The sequence below is a fragment of the Rhamphochromis sp. 'chilingali' genome (genome assembly GCF_963969265.1).
Source record: "Rhamphochromis sp. 'chilingali' genome assembly, chromosome: 1".
In the NCBI taxonomy this organism is placed as follows: domain Eukaryota; kingdom Metazoa; phylum Chordata; class Actinopteri; order Cichliformes; family Cichlidae; genus Rhamphochromis; species Rhamphochromis sp. 'chilingali'.
Genome location: NC_137929.1, coordinates 37,168,742 through 37,188,588, shown reverse-complemented (window position 1 = coordinate 37,188,588; position 19,847 = coordinate 37,168,742). Strand labels below are relative to the sequence as shown.

Below are 19,847 nucleotides of genomic sequence, written 5' to 3'. Positions count from 1 at the left end.
GTAAAAGTCTGTCCCCTGCAGTAAAGTTTGTATTTAAATACTTTAAAGGGTAATTACATAAAGTACCTTTATGACCTGAGCTTTCTACTTTAAATACAAGAAGAAAGTGCTGGGAGAGAAAACTGAAAATTTATATTCATTTTCCAGCGAGCTGCTACTCTGTAGAGATCTTTGTACATCTACAGCACCTCCGTGGATTGAGAATACAAAGTCTACACGGCTACAGGAGTTTCTTTCTTTAGTTCAAACTTGTAACATACACCTGTTAGTTGGGGTTGGATCACGTCCACAGCATAAACAAACCGCTGTGGGGTTTTGGAACTGTACTGAGACCATCTGCCAGAGCCTGGCCATGCCAATCAAAGTAAGACCAAATAGGCATTGTTTTGGTCCACACCAAGTACAATTACTGTTCACACCTGGACAATCGAACCATACCAAGGAGGAAAACTAACCCATGTTTGATTTAAATAGATTAAACGGCGCAGGTGTGAAAACACCCCAAGTCACAACTGGAGCAATGCAACCATGCAAGCAGATGAAGGTAGAAGTTTAACATTATGATTGAGCAGTGATTTCACAGTACTACCTCTGGTGCAAAAGGGTACTTGAGTATGTTGTATCCTGTGTAAATCTGGCTTTGGGGGTGGTTATAAAATGATTAATATTTGTATCGGTTCTGTTCAGGTTTATTGTATGGCTTCACTGTTGTATTTTAAGAGATATTGTAGTTTGTTTTTCTTTTCAAATTACTGTCACACTGTTAAAATATTTTCTATAAACTGATGTATTTTTCTTAGCTGCGGGGAGGCAGATGGCTGCCCCTCCCTGAGTCTGGTTCTGCTAAAAGGTTTCATCCTGTTAAAGGGAGTTTTTCCTTCCCACTCTCAGTCAACGCTGTCACTGTTTGCTGATCTAACTTACTATCAACTGAGCAGCCATAAAAATAATCACTCTGAAGGAAAAACTGCTGAAGCACCTTTGAATGGGAAGGACATATTTAAAGAAGCACAGATCACTGTTGATGTTGAGACAGTGCAACATATATACGTGGTCACTTCTGGTCTTTCTGACAATTTACACCAAAAATATGAGCATTTCAACAATGCTATTCAAACCATATTTTGAAAAACCATGTCATTATTTGTTAATGCATAATAAACAAAGCTTACTTCAATTGGACTCTAAAGATTGGGTTCTTAAATATTTGCAATTTCCTCAGAAGTGAATAATATGTGATTTTGAGTTTGTTTAGTAGCATTATGAAAAACAAAGTGTTTTTAAAATGTCTTACATCAACAATGATTTTTTTTTTCCCTCTGAATTTTTAGATATACTTTTTTAGCTCTTAAAATAAATTCTTTGAGAAAGAAAAATAAAGGATATAGGTACAAAAACTGTGACTGATTTCCAAATTTTAGGATTCATTCCTCTGACACTCACTGAGTCAGGGCCGTGTGTGTCTGAACATCCAAATTAAATTTGTTGTCTTTCTTAGCTAGATCATTCATTGCCTAACATCAATTTAAACTGTTTCATTAATGAATGAATGGATTAATTAATTAATGAACACACAGTGTAACACCTGCATAAATGTATTTTATCAGTACATCAATAATTGTGCTTTACTTCTTAAAACTGCTTCATAGTTTCTATAAACATTTTAAATAACATATTTTCATTCATTGTATTAACGAATTAACATTTTAGAAATGACTCTATTGCTATTACATGTGTTTTCTTTCACTCTGGAGGCCACATCATGAATTAAACCTAAATGTCAAATGAAGCAAAACATGAATAAAAACAACTTGAATATCAAATTTCCCTGGATTACTATTACATCTCACTGCACCGACACAGTTTTGGGTCTATAATGACACCTAGTGGGTCGGTGTGGTAATACTGCAGGAAGGTTTTACACGGAGGGATTCCTGTATGTTCAGGGTGTGCCCCGCCTCTACAGACCTATGGTAGCTGGGATACGCTCCAGCTCCACTGCGTCCAGATAGGGATAAGCGCAAGAGGACGAATGGATGGATGGATGGATGGATGGATGGGTTTATGTGAAATATATTTGTTGTTGTTTCAGTTGTTGTTTTACTAAAATATTTCTATCTGATCAGATGAAGCATAAAACCCTTATTTGCTGTCAGGATAATTACTGGTAAAATGTCTTTCTCAAAACCATATTAAGACATAAATATAATTTAGAGTTATACTCTGACAGCTGAAACACCTTTAAAGTACCTGCAGAGCAGGTGAGACGAGAAAAGCCCCTGAGAATTAAGTGCGGACTTTTTCCATTGCTGGGTGTGGGAGTGTAAACACGAAGAGGCGATACCTTAAAACTGAAACTGAAACAAAAACAGGCACTCACAGAGCGGCACAAACAAGTGTTTGACGGGCTGAAAGTTCTCATGTCAGTGTAGAATTGCAGATAAAATGGATGAATATCAGTATCCACTGTTTTTTAAAGCCACTGACTTTACAGACAGAGAGAAGGAGAAAGTGAGGAGATACTTTCAGAAAAGGCGAGACTCCGGGGGTGGCGACTGTGGAAATCTTGAAAAACTCGGAGGAAGCGTTTATAAAATCTGTTTCAAGGAAAAAGAAGGTAGGACAGTCGGTCATTTGTAAAAAAAAAAAAAAAAAAAAAAAAAAAAAAAAATTAGATTTGTGTTTAAATTCAGGCTGTTTCAGTGACTCTGTTTATGGATGTTTTCCAGATCAAGACAGAGTTTTGCAGAGGAAGTTTCACACCATCACTCTTCCGAGTGGAGAAGTGCGGCTGACCGTGAGCCGGACAAGTTCACCACAGACCTCTGACCAGCCATCGACAAGCCAATCACTGGTACAGTTTACTGCACTTTCAAACATGACTTTTGGTTACAGTAAAAACTGAGCGCCAGAATAATGTGGCCAAATCAGTTTAAGAGGAGTGAGTTAGCCTCCAGGAAAAGTTGGACAGCTGAGGACAATATTGACAAAAACAATTTCTTTGTTATAGTTTTCATTTCATTGTGACTCAGTGTTTTCAGTGACTGACAGTTCTCAGGCTTCTTTCACTTCTGAGTCTCGCTGTTAATACAGAGTGTAAAATACATGTTCAGCATTGTTTAAATAAGAACACATTACCTGAAAAATACATCATGGCACACTGTGCAGATACAGATATAATATTTAGTATTAAAGCTTTTGTAGACAAGCAAGTAACCAATGCCATGTATGATACTCCACTTCCATATCATCAAAGATACTGTTTTTTAAAAACAAAACAAAACACATAGGTCATAAAAGGCCAGATGGTAACACTCTCACTGGACACTTTATTAGGTACACCTTGAGAGTAACAGGGAAGACTTCAGTGCTGCTTTAAATCTTTGCAGTTAAATTTTTATTATAATGTTGTGGTGTTATTTGAGTTAATGTTTCCTTCCTATCAAGTCAAAGCAGTCTGGCCATCCTCTGACCTCTGACATCAAGAAGACGTTTTCATGCAGAGAATTGGATATTTTCTCTTTTTCATTCCATTCTCTGTAATCCCTGGAGATGGTTGTGTAGGAAAATCCCAGTAGATATATATATCTGAAATACAACAAAATATTAAATTCTTTGTGGAATCCATTGATACTGCATCCCGTTGGCACACAAATGAAATAATATTGTGTTCTAAATTATCACCAGTCATTGCATTCTACTTTCAGTTACATTGTGCACAATATCCTGTCCGTTTTAGAAACAGGGTTGTAGTATATTTCTGTTCTAACACAGTGTCAGAGTCAGATATAACAATCAAAAACAAAAACATATAAACAGATATTAATTTAATGTGTTTTTATCAACATAGGACTGTATGAATCTGTCCCGAATTCGACAAGTGGCACAAAAACAAACCAATGGAGGCCCCAGTAGAGTGCAATCAGATGAAGAGTTTATTAAGAACACACATAGTTTTGCAGGGATAGCTCAGTAGGTAGAGTGGTGGCCCCATGATCGGAAGGTCGGGGGTTCAACTCCACTGAACGGCTACCCTGAGGTACCGCTGAGCAAGGTACCGTCCCTACACACTGCTCCCCGGGCGCTGCACTGGCGGCTGCCCACTGCTTCACTGGGTGAATGGGTTAAATGCAGAGGAACTATTTCCCTATGGGGACTAACACGCACACTTTACACTTTACATGCGGGAAGAAGTACACAGCATCACATCAGCATATGTCTTCTGCCCAAAAATACACAGAGAATGGTTTATATATCATCAGGGTTTGACACCCCCTCATGCGTTCTATAACATATTTTTGTATTTCTAAGGACATCATTTGTATCTTGTACAGACAATGAGATGATTTTTAGAGCTACGGTCAGACACAGAAGTTCTTTTCCGAAATATGGCGATGATTTCAGGCCCTGGAGGTCCCCGTGGACTTGTCCTCCTGTTGACCCATCTTCTGTCACCTGTTACTAAGTAAACTCAAATGCCACAGGTTGTAACAAGAAGCTGAATACATTCAGGCCTTCACTCAAGCCTGTTTCTAGATTATATGTACTATATGTGTTTTGTAAGTGTGTATGCAGTTTTAACCTTCTGTTGCTCTTAAGTCACCTACACAATAGATTGCCTGGACATTTGTGCCAAACAAAGCTTGAGACTTTTAATTGACTGAGCTTTAACTCTTTACTGAGCACAAAATGCAATGTGTATAAAATGGTCTTAGCTGTACCTGTAATAAAAAGGTTAATATAAAGTCAGCAGGTTTTAATAAACATCTTAATGCAGTATCAATACTATAGATTATATCATTAATGATGCAGAATATATTGTAGCCACAAAATAATTTCTTTAATTCCACAGTGGCAAATGCTCAACAACTTTTTTTAGAACTGGTTTATTTAACCCTTTAAGACCTACCATAGAACCAAGTCCGCCAGAGCTTATATTATATTTTTACATGCTGTAGTGCCATTTCTGGGAGCATTTCAAGTTTCTATACATCAATACAACCCAAATTTTAATAATATGTATGCATTAAGTGCATAGTAATTACATAATTTGCAAAAAAGTGCAATAAACTACAAATTTTTTTTTGTTTTTTTAACATATATTTCTAGTTAGAAAAATATAAGAGGCTTATCCCTCAAAACTGTAAATACAAAAAAGTTGCACAAAATAGTTTCCCACCACAGGAAATTTATTTTAAGTGTCTTCATAGTTTTATTTTTGAAATACACCAAATTTTATATACTGCAGGAAAAACGAAAATAAATCAACTTGCTGCAAGTGCTTTTTATGCAGTTTTTGCAAAGCTATATGTGGAAGGAAACTGTGACCTAGGACAAGCTGATGGCATAAGATGTAAGTACAACTCCTCCGGCTTCATATACAAAAAAATTATTGCGCTAGCTTACTTGGTTGCAGCGCTACGGGGATTTAAAAATAGCTATGCAAAACAGAGTGTGCCCGCTCCGACCAGCTTTAAAGGGTTAAGAAACAAATACTAAGACATGTCTTTTTTCTCTTAAGAGTTGCTGATTAAAATGGTGTTTGAGTGTTGGACGTTGTGGAGCTAGGGCTGGACGGTTGGACGTTAAATCAAAATTGTGATTAATTAAACATTTTCCTCAGGTTCGAATAATGAATGATTATGATTGTAAGGCAAGCATACAAAAACTAGGTTTGTGCTGTAAATATACTGAACCACTAAAACTGAGATAGTTTTGGTATTTTCCCATAGTTGTCTTCTTTTTGTTTGATGTTGTCTTTACTATAGCCACATATATGTCCAAGCAATGGAAATGGTAATTATATTTGGCAGTGTTTTATGTTTCCTCCATGAAGGGGGTCATGCATGCCACAGACTGGACATATACTGGACATAGCAGAGATAGTACATAATGGATGAAGAATATGATTCATTTTTGACTTACTGCCCAACCCTATGTGGTAAATTGTTTACAATAAGTAGCCCATCTTTAAGCATCAACTGACAAATTTGTTTGATTTCTTTCCTTCTTTCAGATCTCTAGAAACCCAAACATAAAAGGTCTTGAGAAGACTTTCAGGATAGATGTTTTCCTGATGTTTTTCCTGAGAGACAACTGTAAAGCATACAAATTTTTGGAAAAACAACTGTCTTCAATCGGCTGCACAGTGGAGCTAAATTTTGATGAAGAGGAGGTTTTGGTTAGAGGGGAGGTTGACAAGGGTCCAGGAGGAGGTTTTGGTGGTTCTGCAGAGAAATGGGAGTATCACGTGGATCAGGTCTTTGTCCAGCTCACCGAGACCTACCTCTGCTATCATGTGCTTGAGCCAAAACAGATGAAAATGGTACTGCAGGATTCGGCCTTTAAGACAGATGATATCAAAGTTTACACAGAGAGTGGCTATGCTGTGGTTGTAGGAGAGGTTGATGACATGAAGGAGAAGATTGCAATTCTGGAAAAAAGCCTACCCACCAAAAAGGAAGTGCCAATTGTGGAGAAGAAGTTCAAGCTCATAGAAGAAGAGTACAATCGAGAAATGCGTGCTAATTGTCCAGAGGTTGCAATCATCAGAGGTAGTGCCATGATCACTTTGGAGGGCCCTGACAAAGAGGTGCAGTCAGGAGCTACAAAACTGGTTGAACTGATTAAGAACGTAAAGGAGAAGAGCGTTAAGTTCCCTACAGCTCTGCTAACCTTCATGAAGACCAGTGATGCCATCCCAAAATACCAAACTCGCTTCCAGCAAAGGCTCAGAAACCCTGTTTTCTTTGAGGTGGGTGCAGATCTGGTTCTGTCCAGTTTGTCCTCTGATGCTCTGAATGAGGCAGAGGCAGCAGTAATGAGAGACTTTAAAGTGACCACTGTACAGCTGCAGGGTGCAATAGATCTCAACAGGTTGAAAGAAATTCTGATGAAAGCCAAGTACGAGGCAAACAGTAGAGAGTTCAGAGTGGACATCAGCTACATGCCAGGCGCCAGTGGAACCTCAACAACCAACGTCCAACTGGTGGGCTACAGTGAAAATGTGGCCAAGCTCAATGAAGTTCTTCATGACTTCCAGTTGAATCAAGTTTCAACTCAAGAAAACATCAATCTGCTTCATCCTGAAATGGTCGACTGTTTTAATAAAATCTTAGACTTGATTGGCATGAAGCAGACCAAGGTGACCTTACAAGCCTCACATTTTCCAAATCCTTGTGTGTTGGTGTCTGGTCCTCGATGTCATGTTCAGGAGGTCAAGGAGGCCCTAACATCAACTCTAGACAGTGTTGTAGTAGACACTTTGACTCTAGATGGACCAGGGGCTCAGCAGTACTTCCAGGAAGAGGGTAAAGTGACTAAAGAGCTGATAGAGGGTTCCTGTCACGTCATTATCCGAGATAAGCAAACTGCAGCCACCCCAAATGTGCAAAGACCACGAAACACCAGCAGACTCAGCGACACACCTAGATCTCTCAGCTACAGCAGCAGCATGTACAGCACAGTTGGAAACTCTGCAATCAACAGAACAAACCTGAAGATCAAACTCAGCAGTTTAGAAAATGAACAGGTTTGATTATTTCCATTCAATTCTATTTCCCATAATCCCAAAATAAAATATCAACATTCATGTTATTCAATATTATTTCTGCAGGCGGATGTTCTGGTGGTCCCCATGCTCAACAAACAGCTGACTTCGACAAATATTGGCAACAGTTTGTTGGCCAAAGCTGGGAATGTATTAAAGTTAAAGTTTGATTCAGTCTTAGCCAGTTGTGCCCTCGCCCCTGGTGATGTTCAGCTGGTTGATGCACCTCCATCTCTGGGCTGCTCCAAGATTTTCTTCATTGAGTGCTTGCCTTGGGACGGAGTAAGAGGAAAGAGCGTTCAGGTAAAATTAAGGACTTTCATTAACACTTCTGGTGATGGAAAACACAAAAGAAAAGATAATTAAAGATAATAAAATACTAAATTAATGCCAAAATATTAATGCACAAACCAGATAACTGCAAAGGAAGATTTATGCAACCAAACTGAACTTTTTTGTGGATCCCACAGTTTTCCGTGCTCTGTTGCAGTGTGCAATACAAGAGTTAAGTTTGAAAGCATTGTTTAAAAATATGTAAATTTTGATTTGCAGGCTCTTGGTAACGGTCTAAAAAAGTGTCTGAAGCTTTGTGTACGGCAGAATTTTGGTTCAGTGGCCATTCCAATCATTGGGGCAGGTGTTATTTTAAAATACCCGCTGAGAGAAGCCATTCAAGTGTTGACTGACGTCATTCACCAGTTTGGATTATCTGCATCCTCTGGATCTCTTACAAACATCCACATTGTCATTAAACCTGGTTACCCTGATTCTGAGGAGGTCAGTGTCAGTTGATATGTCCTGATCTGATCTGTAACATGCAGGAATCAATTATCTATCATGTTATTCTGTGTTTTTATCTACAGTGCTACCACGATGTCTACAAACAGCTCAGCTTAAATATGAACCAGGGAGGCCAAGGTAAACTTGCACTACTCATACTGTCTTCATTATGTGACATTAATGCATAGTGAGCAGATAAAAACATTCATTAAGCCTGTGCCATATTTTACCATCTTCATTAGTACCCTCAGTCATCAGATTAAATATATCAAACAAAAGCTAATGTGTGGTCTTCTTCCTCTCAGCAATCTTCAGGTCCCTCACCAGCGACCTAGATGACATCATCATGACAGTGGGAAGCGCGGTTAAACTACACGTGGTGTTTGGTGACATCACTAATGAGACTACAGATGCTGTGGTGAACACAACCAACTTCAAAAGTTTTGACCTTGGTAGGTGAAACTGGGAAAGACAAGAAGATGTAGTGAGCAGGACAACCCAGTTGCATCTGTAAAATTATTTTTATCCACAATGGTAGCATAGCTCTTTACGGATGGCAAAGGCAGACAGCTGTTCATTAATATCTGCACAGAAATGGGGATAGCCATATGAATATAATCTTTGAAGATCAAAGTTTTCATCTAGCATTATCAGTAGGTCACGTATATTAGCTAAAAACCATATAATTATATATACTCAGCAAAAATACAATAGATAGTCATGGTCCAGCAGCATAAGTAATTATGCCACTACTTTCTAATGCACATGGGCCAGCAAAACTAGATAACTTTTTGTATTTGGGATCTAGTACTGATCATGGTTATAGTTTCACATATTATATAATTCCCTCGAAGCACAGACCAACGCAATTGGTTTTCTGTCACTGGTTTATTTGAAGACTGCTCTCCAAAGCCACCGTGAAAACTACACAGCATTAACAACATAAAGACTCAACGTAAGACACAGCGCCTAAAATAACACTGTACAACAAAACAAAATAGACCAATAATACCTCGTTGGCTGCAAAAAATGAATTAGTCACCATTCTTCAGAGGTTTCCTTTTAAGCGTGTAGTTAAAGTTCATTGTACTTAATGTGACTTTCAATAAAGAACATTACAGGCTCATTCTTGCTCCACACTTACAGGTGTTTCCCCGACTTCCAGAAAGGAAAAAGCGAGACTTGTAAACAAGCTTGACTTTCAAAATAAAAGCACCATAACTTTAACTACATAAAATAACATAACATAAATAATCTACATCTTAAACAATTTACAACAATGACACAGACCTTGACAAGATAAAGAAATGATCCAAATTATATAAAAAATGTCATCATCCCAGCAGGTACATATTATATGTGTGAAACTATATATGTGAAATCATAGTGCTTTTTTTTTCTCAAAGATTTATTTTTTATTTATTGCTTTTCCAACAACATTTTAACCAACAGGAAGAGAGAGTTTACATAAAATAGAGGAGGAAATTAATAAAAAAAAAATTTGAGTGTATAATAGTAATGTATGTACATCGTGTATGAACAGTGTTGGGGAAACACATAGATATAGTTATACATACTCTCCCATGTAGATCATTCAGATATTATTACAGAAAATATATATATATATAGATAAGTAAAACAAAGCAAAACAACCCCCCCCCCCAAAAAAAAAAAAAAACAAACAAACCCCCCCCCCCCCCCCCCCCCCCAAAAAAGAAAAAAAAAAAAAAAAAAAAAAAAAAAATCAAGGGTTAACAGACAGTGCTCCAGAAAAAAACAGGTATAACACAGTGAGACATTAGGTTTAAGTGCATTATTCCAGGGCTTCGGTCTTAAGTTTAGTCCAAGGGTGTCAAGTTAGTTAGAGAGGCATCCGACCTAACGGTTGCAATGATAAGCTGTGTCCTCTTCAGTTCCAGTCCATTTAATTTCACATCTCTTCTCCTGTCCTTCTATTGAACAGGCCCAGCACTCGCAGGCCCCCCAGGTTCTCTTTAACAGCTGCAACACTACTTCTCCCATACAGGTTAAATGGATATAGTCATTTCTGTTCACTATCGATCATCTCCTCACTTTCCAAAAATAACAAAAACTTTCCCCACATTTTTTTAAAGGAAGCATGTTTACCCTTTATCATAGACGTAAGTTTCTCCAAAGCAAGGGATTTTGACAGTGTCGACAACCAAGTTCTCAAGTGTGGTCTACTAATGGATCTCCATGATTTGGCTATGCTATATTTCGCCTGTAACAGGCAGAAGATTGTGGTTAAAAAAAACCACAATCCCCGAATTTCAGCAGGGAAAATTCCTAGGATGCATAGTTTAGGACATAGGTCCAGCTTGACACTTGTAATATGAGCAATTACATCTAAAACTTCTTTCCAAAACTTTTGGATTTCTGAGCATTCCCACAGGCAATGCATCAGTGTGCCTTTTTTCCCACATTTAACACATTTGTCCAGAGTTTTGGGGTCAAATTTGTTTAATAATGTTGGGGTGATATATGTTCTCATTAGCCATTTATACTGGATTAGTTTAAATTGGGTGTTTATAGATTGTGTTTGGGCTTTCAAGCAGGCTTTTTGCCATTCCTCTGTAGTTATTCTACACTCTAAGTCTTGACACCATGCGAGTCTTTCTTTTTCTGAGGATGTTTGAGAGCCATCTCTGAGGTTGCTGTAAAAACGGGATATTAAACCTTTATTCAGCTGATGGTTTATTGCTATGTCCTCTAATGAGTTTAGAGTGGGCAATGTTAGGGATTTTTGAGTTTTTGATATGAAGCTTCTGATTTGAAGAAATGTTTGGTTGGAATGCCAAATTTCTGTGTCAAGCCATTAAAACATAGTAGGGTGTCCTTGTCAAATAGGTCTCCAACTTTGGCCACAGGCCTCTGACGGCCCACATTTTAAAGCCCATAGTGCATATTAGGCATATTCAGCAGGAACAGGCTTAGTGGATGACAAAATGCAAAACTCTGAGGCACAGGTGCTGGAAAGCAATCAGGACTGAGATTATCAAACAGTAAAAAAAATAAGTGACTCAGTGACAGTCCGGCAGGGAACAAAGGTGAACAGGTATGCTGCCTGTAGTGTGTACTCGGCGTGAGTATCGTTTGATTTCTAGCCAAGCATGTTTGGCAAGGATTAACCTTTTACATACCTTAGAATACCAATTCTCATAAATGTATGTGGATTGATTTGGGGAAATTGGGTTGATGAGTAACTGTAAGCAGGAAGCAAGACTAAGAAATTAAATGGGTAGAATGTCTGATACTACACTGCAAGTATTCAACTGTGCCACAAAAGGGAACATAAAATAATACTGTGGCATCAAGTGTCTTATTGTTGTTGCTGTCTACTGTTGATCCAAAGTTGTGCTTACTAATTAAATACAATTATTAAATATGTAAATATATCAGTATTTAACCAATAGGCACTACATATTCATTTTAATAAGATTATCTTAGACTTTTTGGAGTCCTAACTTTTCCTTTCCTGCTACTAAAAGGTTGGCTTTTGTGATTTTTATTATATGCTAACAAATCGAAATCTATTTGTTAACCAACTGTGCAACTTGCCCTAAACTTTACAGTAGCAAAAGTCGGCATGTTACTAAAAAAATGGATGGCAATAGTTATGTAAAGGTCAATAACCACCATCATCACCAGTCAGTCCTGGTGCTGATTAGCTGTGTTAGCATGCTAAAATTAGAACAAGATTAGCATATAGCACAGCTTCACAAACTTGCCTTTATTGACGGATTGTAAGACCTTTAATATATATTTTCTTATTTTTCGTCATCTACAGATGGAGTATGCAAAGACATCTTAACTGTAGCTGGACCAGAGGTGGAAGCTAAACTGAAAGCAGGTGAGAAAAAGAGAAGCTGCTACTTACCTTCTCATCTTACTTATCTGACTCTCACTCATCCATCCTCTGTCACTTTCTGTGCAGCAAAAGTGAATCGAGGACAAATTTTCGAGACCCAGTCTGGAAACTTCCCATGTAAAACTATTTTACACGTGCATGGGAAACAGGATGAGGTCCTCATTGAACAACTTGTGTGTGGTATCATGCGTTATTGTGAAATTCATAAATACAACTCAGTGGCAATTCCTGCCATGTGTGCTGGTAAGTATCTTGTTCAGCATTTCTATTTATTCTGTTTGTTGTGAAACACACACATACACCTAAATGCAAGTGGTGTTTTAACAGGAGCTGGAGGGTTAAATCCTGCGATTGTAGCAGGAGCCATTCTTCGAGGGATCAAGTCATCTGCATCAATCATGACCAGCCTCACCAACATCCGTCTCGTCCTGATTAAGATCGATGTCTTCTTGACTTTTAAAGAGGAAGCGATGCAGATGTATTCCCCAGCTGTCATCAACAGAGGTGACAGAAATATTCACAAACTGACATTTTGTGTAGTTATTTAGTGTAATGAATTTTAAAATAAAAACTGATTCAAAATATTTTACTGAAAACTTTTCCTGATTTGTTCTAGTACTTCCAGTACTTCCAGTTCAAGTACAGCAACAACAGCCTCCTCATTCTGTGAGTGCATACCTCAGCAGTCTCCATATCAGCTCTACAAGTCAGCAGTCTGTCTTCACGTTCCTGGGTCTTTCCAAAAAAGACGTTGACGATGCCATGGAAAAGCTGAAGCATCAATATCACACACAGTGCTCCAGTAACACCTTCTCAAAGGAGGAACTGGAACTCCTCGACCAGGACGACATGATGGAGCTGAAGGAGCTGGTGGAGTCTGAGGGTTTATTCATGCAAACAGATCAGTCTGGCGCCCTAACAGTGAGCGGGCTAAAAGGCGGGGTCACCCGGGTGATGCAGAAAATGAATCAGTGTCAATTAATGGGTCTTGCTAATGAGGTGAGAGTCAGGGTGGAGGAGGATTTGTACCTCCGAGTTGTTTGGTGCATCCTGGCACATAACGGAAACTGGGAAAGACTTCCCAGAACAGCCAATCACCAACTGGAAAACAACGAATTAACAGAAGGAATAACAGATGCACAGGGACTCGTATGGGAGGTTAATCTACAGATGATGGTGGCCACACAGCAACTGAACAGACAGGCGATGAAGCTAAAGCGACTTGAGAATCTGACAGGTGAGAAGATCTCAGTGTTGTGTAAAGAGCCTGACTGATACTAGAGTTTGATGCTTGAGAGCAATATAAAGTTAAAACAAACAATTGTTAAGATTTTGATTTAATGATTTATTAAAGAGATTTCCATGAAATGAAATCAAGATTTAATGAAAGGACAGTGTAGAAATAGAAATGAATAATGTATAGCAAACTACTGTACCTGTAAGAAAAACAAACATACAACAGCTGGTACACAGAAATTTGCAAATGCACAGGTACATAAATGCAGTGCTCTAGATTAACTTTTTGCCTCAGTTGCACTGGTGCGCCTAACTTTTTTTCTTAGGTCCACCAGCACAAAAGTTAAGCGCACCCAAATTTTTCAACCACATCATTTAACCCCACAGTTAGGGGCGATTGTGGCTCAAGAGTTGGGAGTTCGCCTTGTAATCGGAAGGTTGCTGGTTCGAGCCCTGGCTTGGACAGTCTCGGTCGTTGTGTCCTTCGGCAAGACACTTCACCCGTTGCCTGCTGGTGGTGGTCAGAGGGCCCGGTGGCGCCAGTGTCCGGCAGCCTCGCCTCTGTCAGTGCGCCCCAGGGTGGCTGTGGCTACAATGTAGCTTGCCATCACGAGTGTGTGAATGGGTGGATGACTGGATATGTAAAGCGCTTTGGGGTCCTTAGGGACTAGTAAAGCGCTATATAAATACAGACCATTTTACATGTTCACTTTTTTTTTACTTGCTGTCCATACAGACAGTATTGATTTGTAAATAATCTTGTCAACACAAAGTTCTTTATTTGGTGCACATTTCTACAAGAAAGATAAGTTACTGAAAAAGTGCTTGTGCTTAAAGTGCTTTGGCATAATCTAAGGGTTTCACAATTTGGCATAATTTTAAAAAGTTAAAATTTCTTCACTATTAAACAGCAGAAATGAGGCTTTCTTGTCGGAAGTCATTTTATCCCTTCAAGCTACTCACCTCTATTCACCTGCACTTTCAAACGCATACACGCAAAGGACTACAGGAATATCTGGACCACGGCCAATCACAGAGGTCCCGCCCGGTTATCTCTGATTGATTTAGACCACAATATGGGCATAATGTGTGTCTGTTGTTGACCACACGGAGACTTTCGGAATTGCGGACACTTTTTATTTTTTTTGTACTGAACGGCTGGTCACACCGGTGCGACCTAGGATTTTTTTTAGTCACACCATGGAAAAACTAAGGTGCATATGCAACCAAACTGGTCACACTCTAGAGCCCTGAGAGTCCCAGAGTACTATTGGCAATAGGTAACCGACCCTGCTAGAGGCCAGCCACTGTGGTGTGAGCAAAAAAGCTCAAGTTCCTGAGCTCCAGGCGCCCAAGAATTGTCCAGTACCCGGCAGATGTATGTGGGGGTATGAAACAGGGGCGTGTGAAACGCAACCCACAACCCTCCGTCAAGACACTACGTGTATGAGTGATAAAAAACAGTTTGAAGTAAAGAAGGTTGCAAAAGTCATTATGAAAGTAAGCATAAACAGTTCATTTTTAAACAAGAAATATAAAAATCCCACATCAGCAGATAACTGAGGATCATATTGCCCTGTTATTTCATGTTTAAATGTCTAACTTAGAAGCAGTGTTATGTTATTGTCAGACAGGCCCTATTACATGTTTCATTTTGGTTTTATTCACAGACCATCCCATGAAAATATAGATTTTTTGATTTGTTGTTTGTTGATTGGTATTTACTGCAAGATTTGTAGTAAATAGCAAAAAATAAATCTCAGCATAGGCTCTTTCTGTGTCTTCTCGTTTGTATGCTATATATGCTTGTCTCTTTTAGACTTTACTTTCCCTCTGTACTGGGACAGCATGGCTGCCAGTGAAAGTATGAAGGTCATTCCCCTGGAGTCTTCTTCTCCAGAGTACCAGACAGTGAAGGAGGCCTTCAAACGAACTGTCACCAAAACTGTGATGAAGGTGTGTTGCTCTCCCTGCATCAGTTTCTACTTATATTACCTGTCTTATTATACGCATGCTGCTTCATCACTACTTTATTCTTCTTAAATGTTATTAATGAAATATTATGCAACTGTGAAGTGGAACACAGATATTTCTGTTTTAACTTGCTTTAATATTTATGTATATTATTCACAGTAATTCCCCATTATTTATTTATTATTGCTTCATGTTTATGACGTATCCTATCATAAATTCTTCCTCACAGTTTGTTGAGATATACATATTTACAGATATATGTACATATAAACAGATACTGACACAAATATACATGAACATACATGCGCACACCCGTACATGTATATACACACTGTCTGTGTAAATAGTGGGTGAGAACGACCGGTCAGAGCGGTCATGCTGGGACTTTGTTTCAGTTCCTCACTCAGCCTGTTCCAGTGCTTCACTTCCACATACAGAGATGCTAAAACTTCATTTATTAATAAATAAATTATATTTAAATAATTAATGTACATATAAAATGGAAGAGTAAAACATCATAATATAATTTCAAGTTACAAGAAATCAGTCAATGTCACATTATATAAACAAACTAAATTCACCATTTGAAAGATATGATTTATTTAATTCAATTGTATTTATTCATTCATTTGGGATTTTAGGAGGATTTTAGTTTCAGTCCACCATATCGCTGAAGTCCACTGAATTGATGACGACATAATTTGCAGTATTAAAGTAATTAATTGATTGCTGTTCATAACACAGACGCTTCTCATACCTGAGATGCACGCCTCATTTTATGTCCCAGAGAATATATAAGCATAAAACGACCCCTCAGATGTAATTAATATCCTTGACTACCTTGTTTGGCAGCTTGTTGATCCTTTGTCCTTCTTCTCTGTCGTCAGATTGAGCGTTTGCAGAACGTTCACCTGCGTCGCGCCTATGAAGCACAGAAGAAGCTCATTTCTGATAAGAATGCACAGGAGGGAGGAGCAGGGGAGAAACTTCTGTACCACGGGACGACCCAGGACAATTGCGACTCCATAATGAAAACTGGATTCAACAGGCGCTTTGCTGGACAAAATGGTGATGGTCTTTTTATAATCCACAACTACAGAACATGCCAGCATTTATCTCTTAAGCTTTTGGAAAGTACCACATGCAATCTGTCAGTGCCAAAACCATGTTCTAACCAAAGTCAACACCGGAGTCTTCTTACAATTGCACAAATATTTGCAAAACACTAAATATCACTCCCTCCAGGTAATACACAACTCCATGGTTCTTCATTCACAGATGGATTTATTCTTCCGTCACACTTCTCCTCCAAACCACCATAAAATCCACAGTCAAACTGTCATTACATAACCGTAAAGAATGACCAGGCATAAATATTACAAATAAACATTTAAATCAAAGTTAACAAATATGCGATAAACAAAACACAGTTACTGTACCTCGCTGGCTGCATGTAACCATGGGGGAATTAAACAATGCTTAACAAAAACACTCCCCAACTTCTTTCACCTCTTCTTTCAACACTTCGCTTCACTTTGAAACAGATTATTTAATCTTTTTTGTGACTTATTTAACTTACAACTTAGCTTCTTTGCACATGCTTTCTTAACTTCCCTTTGCGTCTCTTAAAGGAGCCTATGCGCAACACAGAAAGTAACATAGTACCTACCCCAAAAGAAACAACAATAAATAAAGGAAATAGAAAACATACATAAACACAATAAATTAAACACATTGAAATAATTTACATTTATGGCAGTTAAAGTAAACAAGTAGAGTTACAATTAAATGTTGAAAGAAAAAACATTGTCTTTACATTAAAAGGTTTTAGTTATCAGAGCATAATAAAAGTAACCTTGTCATTAGCAGTCTTGAAATTAAGTAAATAAAAACCTCAGATGACAGGAAGATATATAAGGTATATTAAGTTTCATTATTCATTTAACAAAAATTAAGCCAAAAGGAGGAAGCAGTGTATGAAAGCCAAAGTGACCCCTTTATAAAGTATTTTTATAAAAACAGAAGTTTTGGCAATCGTTTTTATCGTTAATTTTTTATCTTTTTTATCATTAACTTGGTTTCCCTGGGTCTTTTCCCTTGTGTTATGAATAAATCTTCTTTTTTGGGGGGGGGGTACCAGTACTGGTTTTATTTTGTTGTATTTCACGGACCGACACACAAAATATTGTCGGTTATAAACCAGTCCATGACACAAAAAAGGTTGGGGACCGCTGTTCTAGAGTATTCAGGTGTGTGTCAACTGTTGCAACCACAAGACCTGGGCACATTGCAGTCATTGAGTAAACCATGAGCGCCTCTGTTCTAAAGAGTCTAATGTGACATTATCTGTCTGACAGCTAAAGCATATCCAATATAGATCATGCAGTAAGACAGTGATCCCAAGCACAGCAGAAAATCTACAACAGAATGGCTGCAAATGCTGCAATGGCCCAGTGTCCTTGCTTAAATGATGTGGTGGGACCTTAAGAGAGCTGTGCATGAATGAATTCCTGCAAACCTCGATGAAGTGAAGCAAGAGTAAAGAAGAGCGGGACGAAATTTCTCCATAACAATGTTAGAGCTAGATAAAGTGACACAGGGAATGACTACTTAAAGTCATTGCTGCTTATGATGGTTTAATTATTAAGGTACTGAGTCATAGCTTGTACTTAGTTTTGTTATTCACTGCTTCTGCATTTTGGTTTAGTTTTTGTTAAATAAATAATAACATCCTGTATGAGACTTAGCTTGATCAGTTTTTTTACCTTATGAAGTGGCACATGAAAAAAAACCCACTTTGTATTAATAGTTTTTTTTTACTGTATTTGCCCACCGGGCAAGCGTTGTTTGACATGAGCAACCGACTTCGTGAACACCATAACACAAAACAAGGCGACATAGGATTGTCAAATAGATACCATAGGCGTCTCTATTAAAAATCTTGTTGTCTGATGTTCCACGCTTCACAAAACTGACTCTAATGGTGAACAGATTTATTTGTTTATTACAGTATTTGTTATTAATTACAAATGATGAGAGTCAATGTGTTTAAATAGACCTTTGACAAGTAACAGCCCATCAAGTATTACACTATTTGGTCCTGTATACTGTCAGGACAATGCAGGTAAGAATACACTGTGAGTATGAGAGCATTCATGTATTAAGACTGAATAAATTATTTTCACTTCTGGTGACACTGATGTTTCAAGGATGGCATGGAAGGCAGGGATTTTTTTTTTTTGGGGGGGGGGGGGGGGGGGGGGGGGGTTGTGTTTGTTTAAACATTAGTAAGCATTTGTGGCTTTGGGACACATAAAAACTGGTGTTTTATGTGACTGTGAAGGTGTTTTCAGGCCTAGTACAATAACAGCATTTGATTCCTTATCGGGTTGAACAGATATTTTATGTTCCTGCATGCACTAATAAAACATGTCAGTTACAGTCAACAATGTGGTCTAAACACCTGGTGAAAGATATGAAATTAACAGTATAGTGAACTAGTAATTCTGTGTTCTACAGCTTGTACTTCCAGGGTATTTGTGACACCTAAAGATCTACTGCCAGGAGGCTGAGCGGTATCATGTGATTGATGCTGCAAGTCACTACAGTTTAAAGAGGATCACCTATTGTTAACTTTCTTTTTTTCTTCCTACCCTCAGCAACTTCATACGGTCGTGGGACCTACTTTGCTGTAAAAGCCAGCTACTCAGCCCACCCCACCTACTCCAAGCCAGCTGCTGATGGTTCTCAGTTAATGTTCGTCGCCCGAGTCCTCACAGGCGTCTACACTCTGGGCCAAAGTGATATGATGGTGCCTCCACCTCGAGACCCCCAGCAGCCTCACGACCGCTATGACAGTGTGGTAGACAGAATAGATAACCCCAGCATGTATGTTGTGTTTCATGACAACCAAGCGTACCCTGACTACCTCATCACGTTCAAGTGAGAGTAAAGGAAAAGTGTTTTCCACTGTTGACAAATGATGGTGTCTGAAAAATACAAAAAGAAAATTATAAAACTTATATATGTACATTTCACATTACAAACAATTATATTTAATGAAATTACGAGTTTATTTCTTAAGTATTGAATTCTGTCTGATTTTATGCTTAATTATTGACCTGCTACTGAAGTAGAAATATATGTACATAAACACTGGAAACATATTACGCAATCATGCCGTTTAAAATTTTTATTTGGCAAAAATTTGCACCTTATATCTTCACTTTGCCAAGTGTAAAGCACTTTGAATCACACCTAATTAATCTGAGAACATGGCACATAACCCTAATAAAGATTTACTGTATGACTGTGTGGTCCATTCTTGAAAAAGGAAAAATTAGAGGACGTGGGTGATCAACATTTAAAAAGAAACTGTGATATTTAATTAAATTGTGATCAAATTAAGCAAACACATAT

At 38.3% G+C, this 19,847-nt stretch overlaps 1 protein-coding gene across 1 annotated transcript; it reads left to right on the top strand.

Moving 5' to 3' along the window:
• Positions 1-12,616: 12,616 nt before the first annotated feature.
• Positions 12,617-19,404, top strand: LOC308407928 (protein mono-ADP-ribosyltransferase PARP14-like; the record flags this gene model as incomplete). Its single annotated transcript, XM_080899905.1, has 5 exons — positions 12,617-12,722; positions 12,835-13,455; positions 15,274-15,410; positions 16,316-16,496; positions 19,088-19,404. 5 exons carry the CDS (start codon positions 12,617-12,619, stop codon positions 19,372-19,374), a joined length of 1,332 nt encoding a protein of 443 aa, XP_080756031.1. The 3' UTR covers positions 19,375-19,404.
• Positions 19,405-19,847: the final 443 nt, after the last annotated feature.